This window comes from Nerophis ophidion, linkage group LG06 (assembly GCF_033978795.1).
Source record: "Nerophis ophidion isolate RoL-2023_Sa linkage group LG06, RoL_Noph_v1.0, whole genome shotgun sequence".
Lineage (NCBI taxonomy): Eukaryota > Metazoa > Chordata > Actinopteri > Syngnathiformes > Syngnathidae > Nerophis > Nerophis ophidion.
Window position 1 is genome coordinate 73,850,351 of NC_084616.1, and position 14,968 is coordinate 73,865,318.

Here is a 14,968-nt window from a genome sequence, read left to right on the forward strand (position 1 = left end):
GACTTAAAGAAAACTAAATGACATCAAATATACCAACAAATGAGGCATAATGATGCAATATGTACATATAGCTAGCCTAAATAGCATGTTAGCATCGGTTAGCTTGCAGTGACCAGATATGTCAGATTATCACTCCACATAAGTCAATAACATCAACAAAACTCACCTTTATACATTCGTGCACAGCGTTAAAAGTTTGGTGGACAAAATGAGACAGAAAAAGAAGAGGGTTGAAACACTATTTTAAAGTCGTAGAAAGTTATACATGTAAACCAGGGGTCACCAACGTGGTGCCCGCGGGCACCAGGTAGCCCGTAAGGACCAGATGAGTCGCCCGCGGGCCTGTTCTAAAAATAGCTCAAATAGCAGCACTTACCAGTGAGCTGCCTCTATTTTTTAAATTGTATTTATTTACTAGCGAGCTGGTCTCGCTTTGCTCGACATTTTTAATTCTAAGAGAGACAAAACTCAAATAGAATTTAAAAATCCAAGAAAATATTTGAAAGACTTGGTCTTCACTTGTTTGAATAAATTCCTTTTTTTTTTACTTTGCTTCTTATAACTTTCAGAAAAATATGTAAGTACAGTATTTATTTTTAACACATTTTTGGAATACGTAAAATATTTAGATATTTAATTTCCAAATATATGCAATTGCATGCACGACATGATTTTTTTTATGTCAAAAGGGAGAGAACAAATCTATTTAGTAAGAAAAGATGAACTCTTATTTCTAGGCTTATGTGGGCCACATAAAACCATGTGGTGGGCCAGGTTCGGCCCCCGAGCCTTGAGTTTGACAGCTGGGTTATAGAAGCTTCTGTACTCAGTGGCCTCGTGGTTAGTGTCCATCTCTGCAAACAGTAGGTCGTGGGTTCAAACCCCGGCTGAGTCATAGTAGGGACTAAAAAAATGGGACCCGTTACTTCCTTCCTTCCCTTGAATATGTACTGTACTGTGCAATCTACTAATGATTTCAGGATTTTTAAACACATTTACCTCTTAAATTAAAACAATGTTCAAGTATTTATTTTTTTAAATTTATTATAAAGAATAATAAATACATTTTAATTAAATTCTTCATTTTTAGCTTCTGTTTTTTCGACGAAGAATATTTGTGACATATTTCTTCAAACTTTTTATTATTAAAATTCAAAGAAATTATTCTGGCAAATCTAGAAAATCTGTAGAATCAAAATTTAATCTTATTTCAAAGTCTTTTAAATTTCTTTTAAAAAATTTTGTTCTGGAAAATCTAGAAGAAATAATGATTTGTCTTTGTTAGAAATATAGCTTGGTCCAATTTGTTATATATTCTAACAAAGTGCAGATTGAATTTTAACCTATTTAAAACATGTCATCAAAATTCTAAAATTAATATCAATCAGCAAAAATTACTAATGATGTTACATAAATTCTTTTTAAAATTTTTTCAAAAAGACTTGAATTAGCTAGTTTTTCTCTTCATTTTTTTCGGTTGAATTTTGAATTTTAAAGAGTCGAAATTGAAGCTAAACTATGTTTCAAAATTGAATTTTCATTTTTTTTCGTGTTTTCTCCTCTTTTAAACCGTTCAATTAAGTGATTTTTTTCATCATTTATTCCCTACAAAAAACCTTCCGTAAAAGGAAAAAAAATGTACGACGGAATGACAGACAGAAATACCCATTTTTATATATATATATATATATATATATATATATATAGATTTATTTATTAAAGGTAAATTGAGCAAATTGGCTATTTCTGGCAATTCATTTAAGTGTGTATCAAACTGGTAGCCCTTTGCATTAATCAATACCCAAGAAGTAGCTCTTGGTTTCAAAAGGTTGGTGACCCTTGGTGTAAACAAACTACAGTGAGTTCAAGGACCGCAAAAATTAGTAGGACAAAACGGCGCTCGCCGAATACTCGAATCAGGGAAGCATGTTTAATGTAAATAGTGTGCTTTAAAACAATTAGGGAGGTTTGTGTCATGTTTGTCCTATTAAAGCAAAAAATATATATTTTGTATTTTTTTCACCTCCATAGTAAAATAGTGCGGGTACTAGACTGGCCTGCCTGTCCTTTCTCCGAGTGAAAATGTGTGGTGCATTATGAAGCCTAAAATACCACAACAAAGACTGTTGAACAACTTAAGCTGTACATCAAGCAAGAATGGGAAATAATTCCGTTTGAAAAGATTCAAAAATTGGTCTCCTCGGTTCCCAAATGTTGCACTGGGTGTTGTTAAAAGGAAAGGCCATGTAACACAGTGGTAAAAATGCCCCTGTGCCAACTTTTTTGCAATGTGTTGCTGCCAATAAATTCTAAGTTAATGATTATTTGCAAAAAAAAAATAAGTTTTGCAGTTCGAAAATTAAACATCTTGTCTTTGCAGTCCATGCAATTGAATATAAGTTGAAAAGGATTTGCAAATAATTGTTTTTTTTTTTTTACAAATTACACAAAGTGCCAACTTCACTGGTTTTGGGTTTTTTAGTTCATTACTAGAGATTACTGTTTTTCACAGCAGTTTTTTTAAAGGACATCCATCCCGCTTATACCCTTTCGGGGTTGCGGGGGGCGCTGGCGCCTATCTCAGCTACAATCGGGCGGAAGGCGGGGTACACCCTGGACAAGTCGCCACCTCATCGCAGGGCCAACACAGATAGACAGACAACATTCACACACTAGGGACCATTTAGTGTTGCCAATCAACCTATCCCCAGGTGCATGTCTTTGGAGGTGGGAGGAAGCCGGAGTACCCGGAGGGAACCCACGCATTCACGGGGAGAACATGCAAACTCCACACAGAAAGATCCCGAGCCTGGATTTGAACCCAGGACTGCAGGACCTTCGTATTGTGAGGCAGACGCACTAACCCCTCTGCCACCGTGAAGCCCTTTTTAAAGGACATTCAGAACATTATTCATACCCTGCACACTCAAAAATGAATCACAAAAAAATGATTGCTTTAATCATGTACAGTATACAGCAGGGGTGTCCAAACTTTTTCATCTTAGGGCCGCAGACTGAAATATCAAAGCAATGGGGAGCCATTTTGACATTTTTCTATTTTAAAAACCAATACAATATATGTATAACCAATATACATTCAGGCCTCCACTCAAGCTTGATCCCAGGGACCCCAAAGGGTTTTGGTCAAAAAAATATGAAAAATGTGTCATTATTCAGTATTATTTTGTTTTATTATATTCAAGTTTTAAATCTCTAGATCAGGGGTGCCCATTACGTCGATCGCGAGCTACCAGTCGACCGCGGGGGGTGTGTCAGTCGATCTCCAGCCAGGCTTTAAAAAAAAATAGACCTAAAAATGAGTGATCATCAATCTTCACCAAGACGTCACTTAAATGACATTCACGGTACCGGAGGGTCTTGTGAGATGACGCTGGCTGCTGCAAGATCATTATTATGAAAATATGACCGAGAGGAAGGCGAGAAACACTTTTTATTTCAACAGACTCTCGCGCCGTACCTTCCGTCAAAACTCTAAAGGCCGACTGCACATTTCCTATCTTCACAATAAAAGCCCTGCTTCATGCTGCCTGCGCTAACTAAATACAGAGTCTCGGAAAACTGGCGTGCACAAGCGATCCCTCAGAAAGCTGGCGTGCACATCACTTGTGCACGCCAGCTTTCCGAGACTCTTATTTTGTTAGCGCAGGCAGCATGAAGCAGGGCTTTTATTGTGAAGATAGGAAATGTGCAGTCGGCCTTTAGAGTTTTGACGGAAGGGACGGCGCGAAAGTCTGTTGAAATAAAAAGTGTTTCTCGCCTTCCTCTCTGTCATTTTTTCATAATAATGAACAGGCAGCAGCCAGCGTCATCTCACAAGACCCTCGGGTGCCGTGAATGTCAATCAAGCAAGCTACGGAATTTGCCGCCAATGTTTTTCTTGTAAAGTGTATGGAAGCTGGATGAATTAGATGCCAAAAACCAACCACTTTCATGTCGTATTGTACAGAAAGGACAACCTTTTTTCTCCTCCATTTGAAAATGTGGGCGTTATCATCATTACTGTCTGATTCCAATCAATGCAAGTCATCAGAATCAGGTAATACACCAACTTATATTCTTGTCTTTGTGAAAGAAAGACATCTATATGTGTTACACATGCTTGTATTATCATTAAACACATTTAACTTGTTTACAAAAATGTCTCTTTCATAAATAAATAAATATAAATGATATATATAAATGAGGTAGATCCCCTCGAGTTGGTCAATTGAAAAGTAGCTCGCCTGCAGAAAAAGTGTGGGCACCCCTGTTTTAGATCTTTAAATTGGAAAGTGTAGCTGCCATTATGATGTGCACTCATGTTTTCAAATTTACGTAAGTCTTGAACCATACAATATTTCAATTGTTGGAATCTGAGCTTGTTACTATGGTCATGTAAGTCACAACAGCTCAGACGAGGTACCAAGCAGTGTGGGTGGGGAGCGTTTCCACAGAGTGTTTCTAGAGCGGTCAGCCTGATATTCAGGGTTTTTTTTATTTTTCGTTTTTTCGCGTTTATATTTTGCTGTTTGTTGCATTTCGCTTGAATATGTTGATGAAGAGGGGGTGTGGCGCTTATACGTAGTCAATATTCAGTGTTTTATCGTTCATAGATAATATTGTAAATTCTTTATTTTCATGTGCAATCTGAACTGCAAAAAGTCAGTGTTCAAAAACAAGAAAAAAAATACAAAGATGAGGGTTTTTTTATTTGATTTAAGCAAAGATATCTGCCATAGAACAAAAAAATTTGACTTGTCAAGACTTTCCAAAACAAGTAAAATAATAAAACCCACGAAATACAATAGGGGTCCTCTGTCCCATTGTACCAATAGAGACATTGCGGTCCCTAATTAGCTAACCTCAATGAACCCAAAAATACCTAAAAATAAGTCCCGGGATGCCCAAAATGTCCATAACACACCCAGGCGAGGCCCACGGGGAGGAGGGGGTAAAAGTTGGAAAAGTCGGCAAAAGTCCCAAAAATGTTCAAAATACCTACCCAGGTTCGAGTCCCACCAGTCCCGCCACCGGCCGTGCAAGTCCCGGGATGCCCAAAATGTCCATAACACACCCAGCCGAGGCCTACGGGGGAGGAGGGGTTAAAAGCTGGAAAAGTCGCCAAAGTCCCAAACATGTTCAAAATACCTACTTAGGTTCGAGTCCCACAAGTCCCACCACCGGCCGTGCAAGTCCCGGGATGCCCAAAATGTCCATAAGACACCCAGCATAGTGTCATGGGGAGGGGGGGTAAAAGTTGGAAAAGTCGGCAAAAGTCCCAAACATGTTCAAAATACCTACCCAGGTTCGAGTCCCACAAGTCCCGCCACCGGCTGTGCAAAAGTCCCAAACATGTTCAAAATACCTACCTAGGTTCGAGTCCCATCAGTCCCGCCACCGGCCGTGCAAGTCACGGGATGCCCAATATGTCCATAACACACCCAGCATAGTGTCACGGGGAGGGGGGGTAAATGTTGGAAAAGTCGGCAAAAGTCCCAAACATGTTCAAAATACCTACCCAGGTTCAAGTCCGAAAAGCCCGGCCGCCGGCCAGGATGCCCAAAATGTCCATAACACACCCAGGCGAGGCCCACGGGGAGGGGGGGTAAAAGCTGGAAAAGTCGGCAAAAGTCCCAAACATGTTCAAAATACCTACTTAGGTTCGAGTCCCACAAGTCCCGCCACCGGCCGTGCAAGTCCCGGGATGCCCAAAATGTCCATAACACACCCAGCATAGTGTCACGGGGAGGGGGGGTAAAAGTTGGAAAAGTCGGCAAAAGTCCCAAAAATGTTCAAAATACCTACCCAGGTTCGAGTCCCACAAGTCCGCCACCGGCCGTGCAAAAGTCCCAAACATGTTCAAAATACCTACCTAGGTTCGAGTCCCATCAGTCCCGCCACCGGCCGTGCAAGTCCCGGGATGCCCAAAATGTCCATAACACACCCAGCATAGTGTCACGGGGAGGGGGGGTAAAAGTTGGAAAAGTCGGCAAAAGTCCCAAAAATGTTCAAAATACCTACCCAGGTTCGAGTCCCACAAGTCCGCCACCGGCCGTGCAAAAGTCCCAAACATGTTCAAAATACCTACCTAGGTTCGAGTCCCATCAGTCCCGCCACCGGCCGTGCAAGTCACGGGATGCCCAATATGTCCATAACACACCCAGCATAGTGTCACGGGGAGGGGGGGTAAATGTTGGAAAAGTCGGCAAAAGTCCCAAACATGTTCAAAATACCTACCCAGGTTCAAGTCCGAAAAGCCCGGCCGCCGGCCAGGATGCCCAAAATGTCCATAACACACCCAGGCGAGGCCCACGGGGAGGGGGGGTAAAAGCTGGAAAAGTCGGCAAAAGTCCCAAACATGTTCAAAATACCTACTTAGGTTCGAGTCCCACCAGTCCCGCCACCGGCCGTGCAAGTCCCGGGATGCCCAAAATGTCCATAACACACCCAGCCGAGGCCTACGGGGGAGGAAGGGGTAAAAGCTGGAAAAGTCGTCAAAAGTCCCAAACATGTTCAAAATACCTACTTAGGTTTGAGTCCCATAAGTCCCGCCACCGGCCGTGCAAGTCCCGGGATGCCCAAAATGTCCATAACACACCCAGGCGAGGCCCACGGGGAGGGGGGGGGTAAAAGCTGGAAAAGTCGGCAAAAGTCCCAAAAATGTTCAAAATACCTACACAGGTTCGAGTCCCATCAGTCCCGCCACCGGCCGTGCAAGTCACGGGATGCCCAAAATGTCCATAAGACACCCAGCATAGTGTCACGGGGGAGGAGGGGGTAAACGTTGGAAAAGTCGGCAAAAGTCCCAAACATGTTCAAAATACCTACCCAGGTTCGAGTCCCACCAGTCCCGCCACCGGCCGTGCAAGTCCCGGGATGCCCAAAATGTCCATAACACACCCAGCCGAGGCCTACGGGGGAGGAGGGGTTAAAAGCTGGAAAAGTCGCCAAAGTCCCAAACATGTTCAAAATACCTACTTAGGTTCGAGTCCCACAAGTCCCACCAACGGCCGTGCAAGTCCCGGGATGCCCAAAATGTCCATAACACACCCAGCATAGTGTCACGGGGAGGGGGGGGGTAAAAGTTGGAAAAGTCGGCAAAAGTCCCAAACATGTTCAAAATACCTACCCAGGTTCGAGTCCCACAAGTCCCGCCACCGGCCGTGCAAAAGTCCCAAACATGTTCAAAATACCTACCTAGGTTCGAGTCCCATCAGTCCCGCCACCGGCCGTGCAAGTCACGGGATGCCCAATATGTCCATAACACACCCAGCATAGTGTCACGGGGAGGGGGGGTAAATGTTGGAAAAGTCGGCAAAAGTCCCAAACATGTTCAAAATACCTACCCAGGTTCAAGTCCTAAAAGCCCCGCCGCCGGCCAGGATGCCCAAAATGTCCATAACACACCCAGCCGAGGCCCACGGGAAGGGGGGGTAAAAGCTGGAAAAGTCGGCAAAAGTCCCAAACATGTTCAAAATACCTACACATGTTCGAGTCCCATCAGTCCCGCCACCGGCCGTGCAAGTCCCGGGATGCCCAAAATGTCCATAACACACCCAGCCGAGGCCTACGGGGGAGGAGGGGGTAAAAGTTGGAAAAGTCGGCAAAAGTCCCAAACATGTTCAAAATACCTACTTAGGTTCGAGTCCCATCAGTCCCGCCACCGGCCGTGCAAGTCCCGGGATGCCCAAAATGTCCATAACACACCCAGCATAGTGTCAGGGGGAGGGGGGGTAAAAGTTGGAAAAGTCGTCAAAAGTCCCAAAAATGTTCAAAATGCCTACCCAGGTTCGAGTCCCACCAGTCCCGCCACCGGCCGTGCAAGTCCCGGGATGCCCAAAATGTCCATAACACACACAGGCGAGGCCCACAGGGAGGGGGGGGGTAAAAGCTGGAAAAGTCGGCAAAAGTCCCAAAAATGTTCAAAATACCTACACAGGTTCGAGTCCCATCAGTCCCGCCACCGGCCGTGCAAGTCACGGGATGCCCAAAATTTCCATAAGACACCCAGCATAGTGTCACGGGGGAGGAGGGGGTAAACGTTGGAAAAGTCGGCAAAAGTCCCAAAAATGTTCAAAATACCTACCCAGGTTCAAGTCCGAAAAGTCCTGCCACCGGCCGTGCAAGTCCCGGGATGCCCAAAATGTCCATAACACACCCAGCCGAGGCCTACGGGGGAGGAAGGGGTAAAAGCTGGAAAAGTCGGCAAAAGTCCCAAAAATGTTCAAAATACCTACACAGGTTCGAGTCCCATCAGTCCCGCCACCGGCCGTGCAAGTCACGGGATGCCCAAAATTTCCATAAGACACCCAGCATAGTGTCACGGGGGAGGAGGGGGTAAACGTTGGAAAAGTCGGCAAAAGTCCCAAACATGTTCAAAATACCTACCCAGGTTCGAGTCCCACAAGTCCCGCCACCGTCCGTGCAAGTCCCGCGATGCCCAAAATGTCCATAACACAACCAGCCGAGGCCTACGGGGGAGGAGGGGGTAAAAGTTGGAAAAGTCGGCAAAAGTCCCAAACATATTCAAAATACCTACTTAGGTTCGAGTCCCACAAGTCCCGCCACCGGCCGTGCAAGTCCCGGGATGCCCAAAATGTCCATAACACACCCAGCATAGTGTCAGGGGGAGGGGGGGTAAAAGTTGGAAAAGTCGTCAAAAGTCCCAAAAATGTTCAAAATGCCTACCCAGGTTCGAGTCCCAAAAGTCCCGCCGCCGGTCGGGATAACCAAAGTGCCCAAAATGCACCCAGTAAAGTTCCACGGGAAGGCGGGGGAAAAAAGGGAGAAAAGTTGGTCAAATGTTCAAAAATCCATGTGGGACTCGAACCTGGGTAGGTATTTTGAACATTTTTAGGACTTTTGCCGACTTTTCCAACTTTTATCCCCCCCACCCCGTGGGACTCGGCTGGGTGTGTTATGAACATTTTGGGCATCCTGGGACTTGCGCGGCCGGCGGCAGGACTTTTCGAACTTGAACCTGGGTAGGTATTTTGAACATTTTTGGGACTTTGGCGACTTTTCTACCCCACTTCCTGTGGGATTTTGCCGGGCAGGCGGTGAGACTCGTGGGACTGGAATCCTGGGGGGTATTTTGGACACAATTGGGACTTTTGACGCCTTCCTGTGCACCATTGCTTGGTGTGTTTTGGATATTTGGACAAAAATAGTTTCAAGCATGTTTTACTCAATATAAGTCATAAAATCTCAGCTAAAAGCTGTAATATCTTACTGAGATCATTTAGGACCAAAACCCTTAAAACAAGTAAAACACTAACATAAAATCTGCTTAGTGAGAAGAATGATCTTACCAGACAGAAAATAAGCAAATATCTCCCTTATTTGAGATATTTCATCTTACTTAGATTTCACTTTTTGCAGTGTGGGTTTCTCATTCAGTAAAAAAGCTTGAAATTCCGTTCAGTTTTTTTAAGGCGATCCATCATAACGTTTTTAGCATTCAATCAGACTTTATTGTGAGGTTCTGTATTAGTGTTCCCAAACATCAGATATACCGGCCCCCAGGCACATTTTTTTTCTTTAAATTTGGCCCCCCAAGTCAAAATAATCGCCCAGGCTTGATTTAAATTAAACTATTACCAGGTTTTGAGCATTCAGGTAAAACGTTTAAAAATCTTCATGTGTGGCATTCTGAGAATAACATTTTATTTTTAAGTTAATGTGAGTGATGTGGTAATAACCTGTGATTAATCATGATTAATCCAATTTAAGTGTGATTAATGTATTTAAAAAAAATAAACATATGACATCACAATTATGTTAAAAAGCTACCATATTAATTCATTTTTGTACATGTTAATTTATACACTTTTTGAGGCAATAAAATGTTGCACCATTCTAAAGGACATTGGTGACTTACCAAACTAGCACCATCTTGTGTCGTGGTTCAAGTCCCAATAAATGGGCCCCAGTGGCTTCTACCGTTGACTTTTCAAACAATGGAAGGCCTAAATATGACCTGGGTTACTTAAAATTATGCATTGGCATTTCATTGTGTGGGCCTTTTTGCTATTTTGCTATTTTGCTATTCAATATTCCTTTTTACAGATGAACTATGCATATGTGTAGTCAAGTTTAAAAAAAAGTATGTATTTGATGTTTTAAAAACAAAAAGTTGCTTTTTGTGGCTTATGATTATAGAAAATGGTAAATGATAGAAAACCACTGATTTAAACCATTCTCATCAAATATAAACTTCTATTGATATTTGACGGAAAAGTAAGCAAGGGTTTGAAAAATCTTGGCCTTATACGTCTTGCATGATCATTTAAAAAAATATATTAGATGTGCGGTGCGTAGTGACTGTGACAACACATTATTACTGTCAGTCTTGAAGCTCCTCCATGGGGAATATGTGAAGTGTCTTTCAGGGTATCACCGTTTCCCAGGTGTATGTCCTCGAGCTACGGGCTCAAGGGATGGAATCACGCATCCTCTCCCAGGCTTGGGTCTCCCTCGGGCGCCCACCGACCATGTCTGGGTGATCTTTGTGCTCGGTAGAGCCTTGCCTAGACACACACAAAGACACTCACAATTGTAAGTAGTGTATAGCAGTATATATACGCACGCACGCACGCACACACACGCACACACACACACACACACACACACACACACACACACACACACACACACACACACATATATATATATATATATATATATATACATACACAAATATATATATACATATATATAAATATACATACACAAATATATATATATACATACCGGTAGATTATATATATATATATATATACATACATATACAGTATACACATATATATGTATATATATATATATATATATATATACATATTAATACGTATATATACATACATATGTATTGTATGTATAAAGAAACCGTTTCCATATGAGTTGGGAAATTGTGTTCCATGTAAATATAAACAGAATACAATGATTTGCAAATCATTGTATATTTAGTTTATACATATATATACACATATATACATGTATATACACATATAAATATATATACACATTTATACATATATACATATATATACATATATACACACATATATACATACATATATATACACATTTATACATATATACACATATATACATATATACATACATACACATATACACACATATATACATCCATCCATCCATCCATCCATCATCTTCCGCTTATCCGAGGTCGGGTCGCGGGGGCAACAGCCTAAGCAGGGAAACCCAGACTTCCCTCTCCCCAGCCACTTCGTCTAGCTCTTCCCGGGGGATCCCGAGGCGTTCCCAGGCCAGCCGGGAGACATAGTCTTCCCAACGTGTCCTGGGTCTTCCCCGTGGCCTCCTACCGGTTGGACGTGCCCTAAACACCTCCCTAGGGAGGCGTTCGGGTGGCATCCTGACCAGATGCCCGAACCACCTCATCTGGCTCCTCTCGATGTGAAGGAGCAGCGGCTTTACTTTGAGTTCCTCCCGGATGACAGAGCTTCTCACCCTATCTCTAAGGGAGAGCCCCGCCACCCGGCGGAGGAAACTCATTTCGGCCGCTTGTACCCGTGATCTTATCCTTTCGGTCATGACCCAAAGCTCATGACCATAGGTGAGGATGGGAACGTAGATCGACCGGTAAATTGAGAGCTTTGCCTTCCGGCTCAGCTCCTTCTTCACCACAACGGACCGGTACAACGTCCGCATTACTGAAGACGCCGCACCGATCCGCCTGTCGATCTCACGATCCACTCTTCCCTCACTCGTGAACAAGACTCCTAGGTACTTGAACTCCTCCACTTGGGGCAGGGTCTCCTCCCCAACCCGGAGATGGCATTCCACCCTTTTCCGGGCGAGAACCATGGACTCGGACTTGGAGGTGCTGATTCTCATTCCGGTCGCTTCACACTCGGCTGCGAACCGATCCAGCGAGAGCTGAAGATCCCGGTCAGATGAAGCCATCAGGACCACATCATCTGCAAAAAGCAGAGACCTAATCCTGCGGTCACCAAACCGGAACCCCTCAACGCCTTGACTGCGCCTAGAAATTCTGTCCATAAAAGTTATGAACAGAATGGGTGAATAAGGACAGCCTTGGCGGAGTCCAACCCTCACTGGAAATGTGTTCGACTTACTGCCAGCAATGCGGACCAAGCTCTGGCACTGATCATACAGGGAGCAGACCGCCACAATAAGACAGTCCGATACCCCATACTCTCTGAGCACTCCCCACAGGACTTCCCGAGGGACACGGTCGAATGCCTTCTCCAAGTCCACAAAGCACATGTAGACCGGTTGGGCAAACTCCCATGCACCCTCAAGAACCCTGCCGAGAGTATAGAGCTGGTCCACAGTTCCACGACCAGGACGAAAACCACACTGTTCCTCCTGAATCCGAGGTTCGACTATCCGACGTAGCCTCCTCTCCAGTACACCTGAATAAACCTTACCGGGAAGGCTGAGGAGTGTGATCCCACCATAGTTGGAACACACCCTCCGGTCCCCCTTCTTAAAGAGAGGAACCACCACCCCGGTCTGCCAATCCAGAGGTACCGCCCCCGATGTCCACGCGATGCTGTACCGTGTATGTATGTATATATGTACTGTACTGTGTATATTTATATATGTTTACTGTATACATATACACACATATATACACATATATAAACACACACATACATATATACACATATATACATACATTTATAGATATATATACATAGACACGTATAAATATACACACATATATACATATATATGTATATACATGTACAACACAGTTCATTTATTTAAACACATATGTGTATGTATATATATATATTTACTGTATGCACATATACACATATGTACATATATATACATATACAAACTCATATACATATATATGTATAAATGTACCGTGTATGTATGTATATATGTACTGTGTATATTTATATATGTTTACTGTATACATATATACACATATATAAACACACACATACATATATACACATATATACTTACATTTATAGATATATATATACACATAGACACGTATAAATATACACACATATATACATATATATGTATATACATGTACAACACGGTTCATTTATTTAAACATACATGTGTATGTATATATATATATTTACTGTATGCACATATACACATATGTACATATATATATACATATACAAACACACAAATACATATATATATATATATATATATATATATATATATATATATATATATATATATATATATATATATTAGCTTGCCTGCACCTGCTTGCGCTTTCTTTTTGTCTAACATGTTCTTCCTTGTCCTCCAGTCCTCCAATGATAATGCTACATGTCAGAAATGTAACGGTAGTCAGTTTGCCGCAATTGACAAATTTTTTACTTTAGGGAAGAAACATGACAAACGAGACAGTCTTTTGAATGGCCCTTTGAACGGAACGGCCCTTTAAGGACTGGCTCCTTTCATAGAGCCATAAATCCTATCTCGAATTGTGACAGTGACAGGAAAATGGTTTAAAAAAGGTCACCCACAAAGTGATACAGTGTAATTCTGGTGGAACTGGCATCCAGAGATTTTAAAGATAAGAGCTAAATGTTTACACTAGATATTGCCATTGTAAAGTCTGTAAAGAAAATTGCAATTTAAACATTTAAGATTAAGATGCAAATCCATACTACACTATGTCAAGAAAAGTGTGAAAACATGATGTTGCGCTAAACTATGTGTGGATAAGCAGGGAAGAGGGGGGGGGGGGGGGTATGAATGCATCACCTTGTACTGGTTGGGTTCTCTGCGACACCGCAGTCCTGCGCGAGTTTTGTTTGCAGCCCTCCCTCCCCGTGAGGTGAGCCTTCCAGACCTGCAACAGGTACAAAAGCAGCTCAGTGAAGTCTGTTCCTGCACTGGAAGCTCCTTCAAGCGGACAGCCGCCATGGATGGGCTGTAGGCGCAGGCAACTGGCGGAATGGCCGCCCTCCATTCCTCTACAACACTAAGGCCTTTCATGGCAATCTGCATTCACGGTGCAACTTTCTGGGAAGGGTTTTTTTTTTTTTTTTTTTCTCTGTGCAATTTTAAAGGGTGTGTTTGCATTAGAAAGCAGCATGTCATGTTGTAATTCTGAATGAAGTCACAGTGCATTTACACGTAATCTCTTTCTGTTATGTTTTCTTATGTAGAACGTGCTTTGCAATCCATCATTTAAAGCTGATAGGCAATCCCAAATGTTAAATAACTACAAGACTGCTCGTAGGTCAAAAAATTTTTGATTGACTTTCTTCCACTTATTCTGTTCACGGTCTTGACTAGGCTGGAGCATATGCTAGTTGACTTTGGGCAAGACGCTGGGTAAACAATGTAATGGTCACCTGTCAATAAAAAGACACATATAGACAAAAGAAGCATTCACACTCATATTTACACCTATGGACAATTTAGAGTCTCCAATTAGCCTAACATGCATGTTTTTAGGGCGTGACAGGAAAAGGTTGAATGATAAAAAGCTTCAAAGAGAGAGCTGAGCTGAGATTTAACTAGAATTTTTAACCAATGTACTTTATGTATAGAATATGCAACCAAAATATGATCTTTTTAACAAACACAGGGCCTGATCTGCTAAAAAGTGCAAACTTAATAGCACATGCAAAGTTGATCTCTTAAATAGTGAAGGTAAGTGAATTATATTTATATAGCGCTTTTTCCTCAAGTGACTCAAAGCGCTTTACATAGTGAAACCCAATATCTAAGTAACAATGAAACCAGTGTGGGTGGCACTGGGAGCAGGTGGGTAAAGTGTCTTGCCCAAGGACACAACAGCAGTGACTAGGATGGTGCAAGCGGGGATCGAACCTGGAACCCTCAAGGTGCTGGCACAGCCACTCTACCAACCGAGCTATACCGTAACAAATATATCACACCGGGGTTCCCCAACCTTTTTTCCACCAGGGACCGGTTTAATGTTTAAAATAATGCATTACCATGA

The 14,968-nt window shown here is 42.6% G+C and overlaps 1 protein-coding gene across 18 annotated transcripts in view; it reads right to left on the reverse strand.

Annotated features, from left to right (window-relative positions):
* Positions 1-4,688: 4,688 nt before the first annotated feature.
* cep104 (centrosomal protein 104) overlaps positions 4,689-14,968 on the reverse strand; it is a 126,498-nt gene continuing 116,218 nt past the window's right edge. For 4 of the 18 annotated variants that reach the window (XM_061904809.1, XM_061904816.1, XM_061904807.1 and 1 more), the window contains 5 exons: positions 13,759-13,846; positions 10,400-10,529; positions 6,825-6,911; positions 6,093-6,233; positions 4,689-6,025 (listed from right to left, as the gene is read on the reverse strand). In XM_061904809.1, coding sequence (XP_061760793.1) covers positions 5,956-6,025; positions 6,093-6,233; positions 6,825-6,911; positions 10,400-10,529; positions 13,759-13,846 — 516 coding nt within the window. In that variant the 3' untranslated portion in view covers positions 4,689-5,955. Of the gene's footprint in view, positions 6,234-6,371; positions 6,459-6,767; positions 8,170-10,343; positions 10,530-13,758; positions 13,847-14,968 lie in introns of those variants that run through there. The other 14 variants (XR_009807288.1, XR_009807289.1, XM_061904811.1 and 11 more) reach the window with 14 other exon arrangements.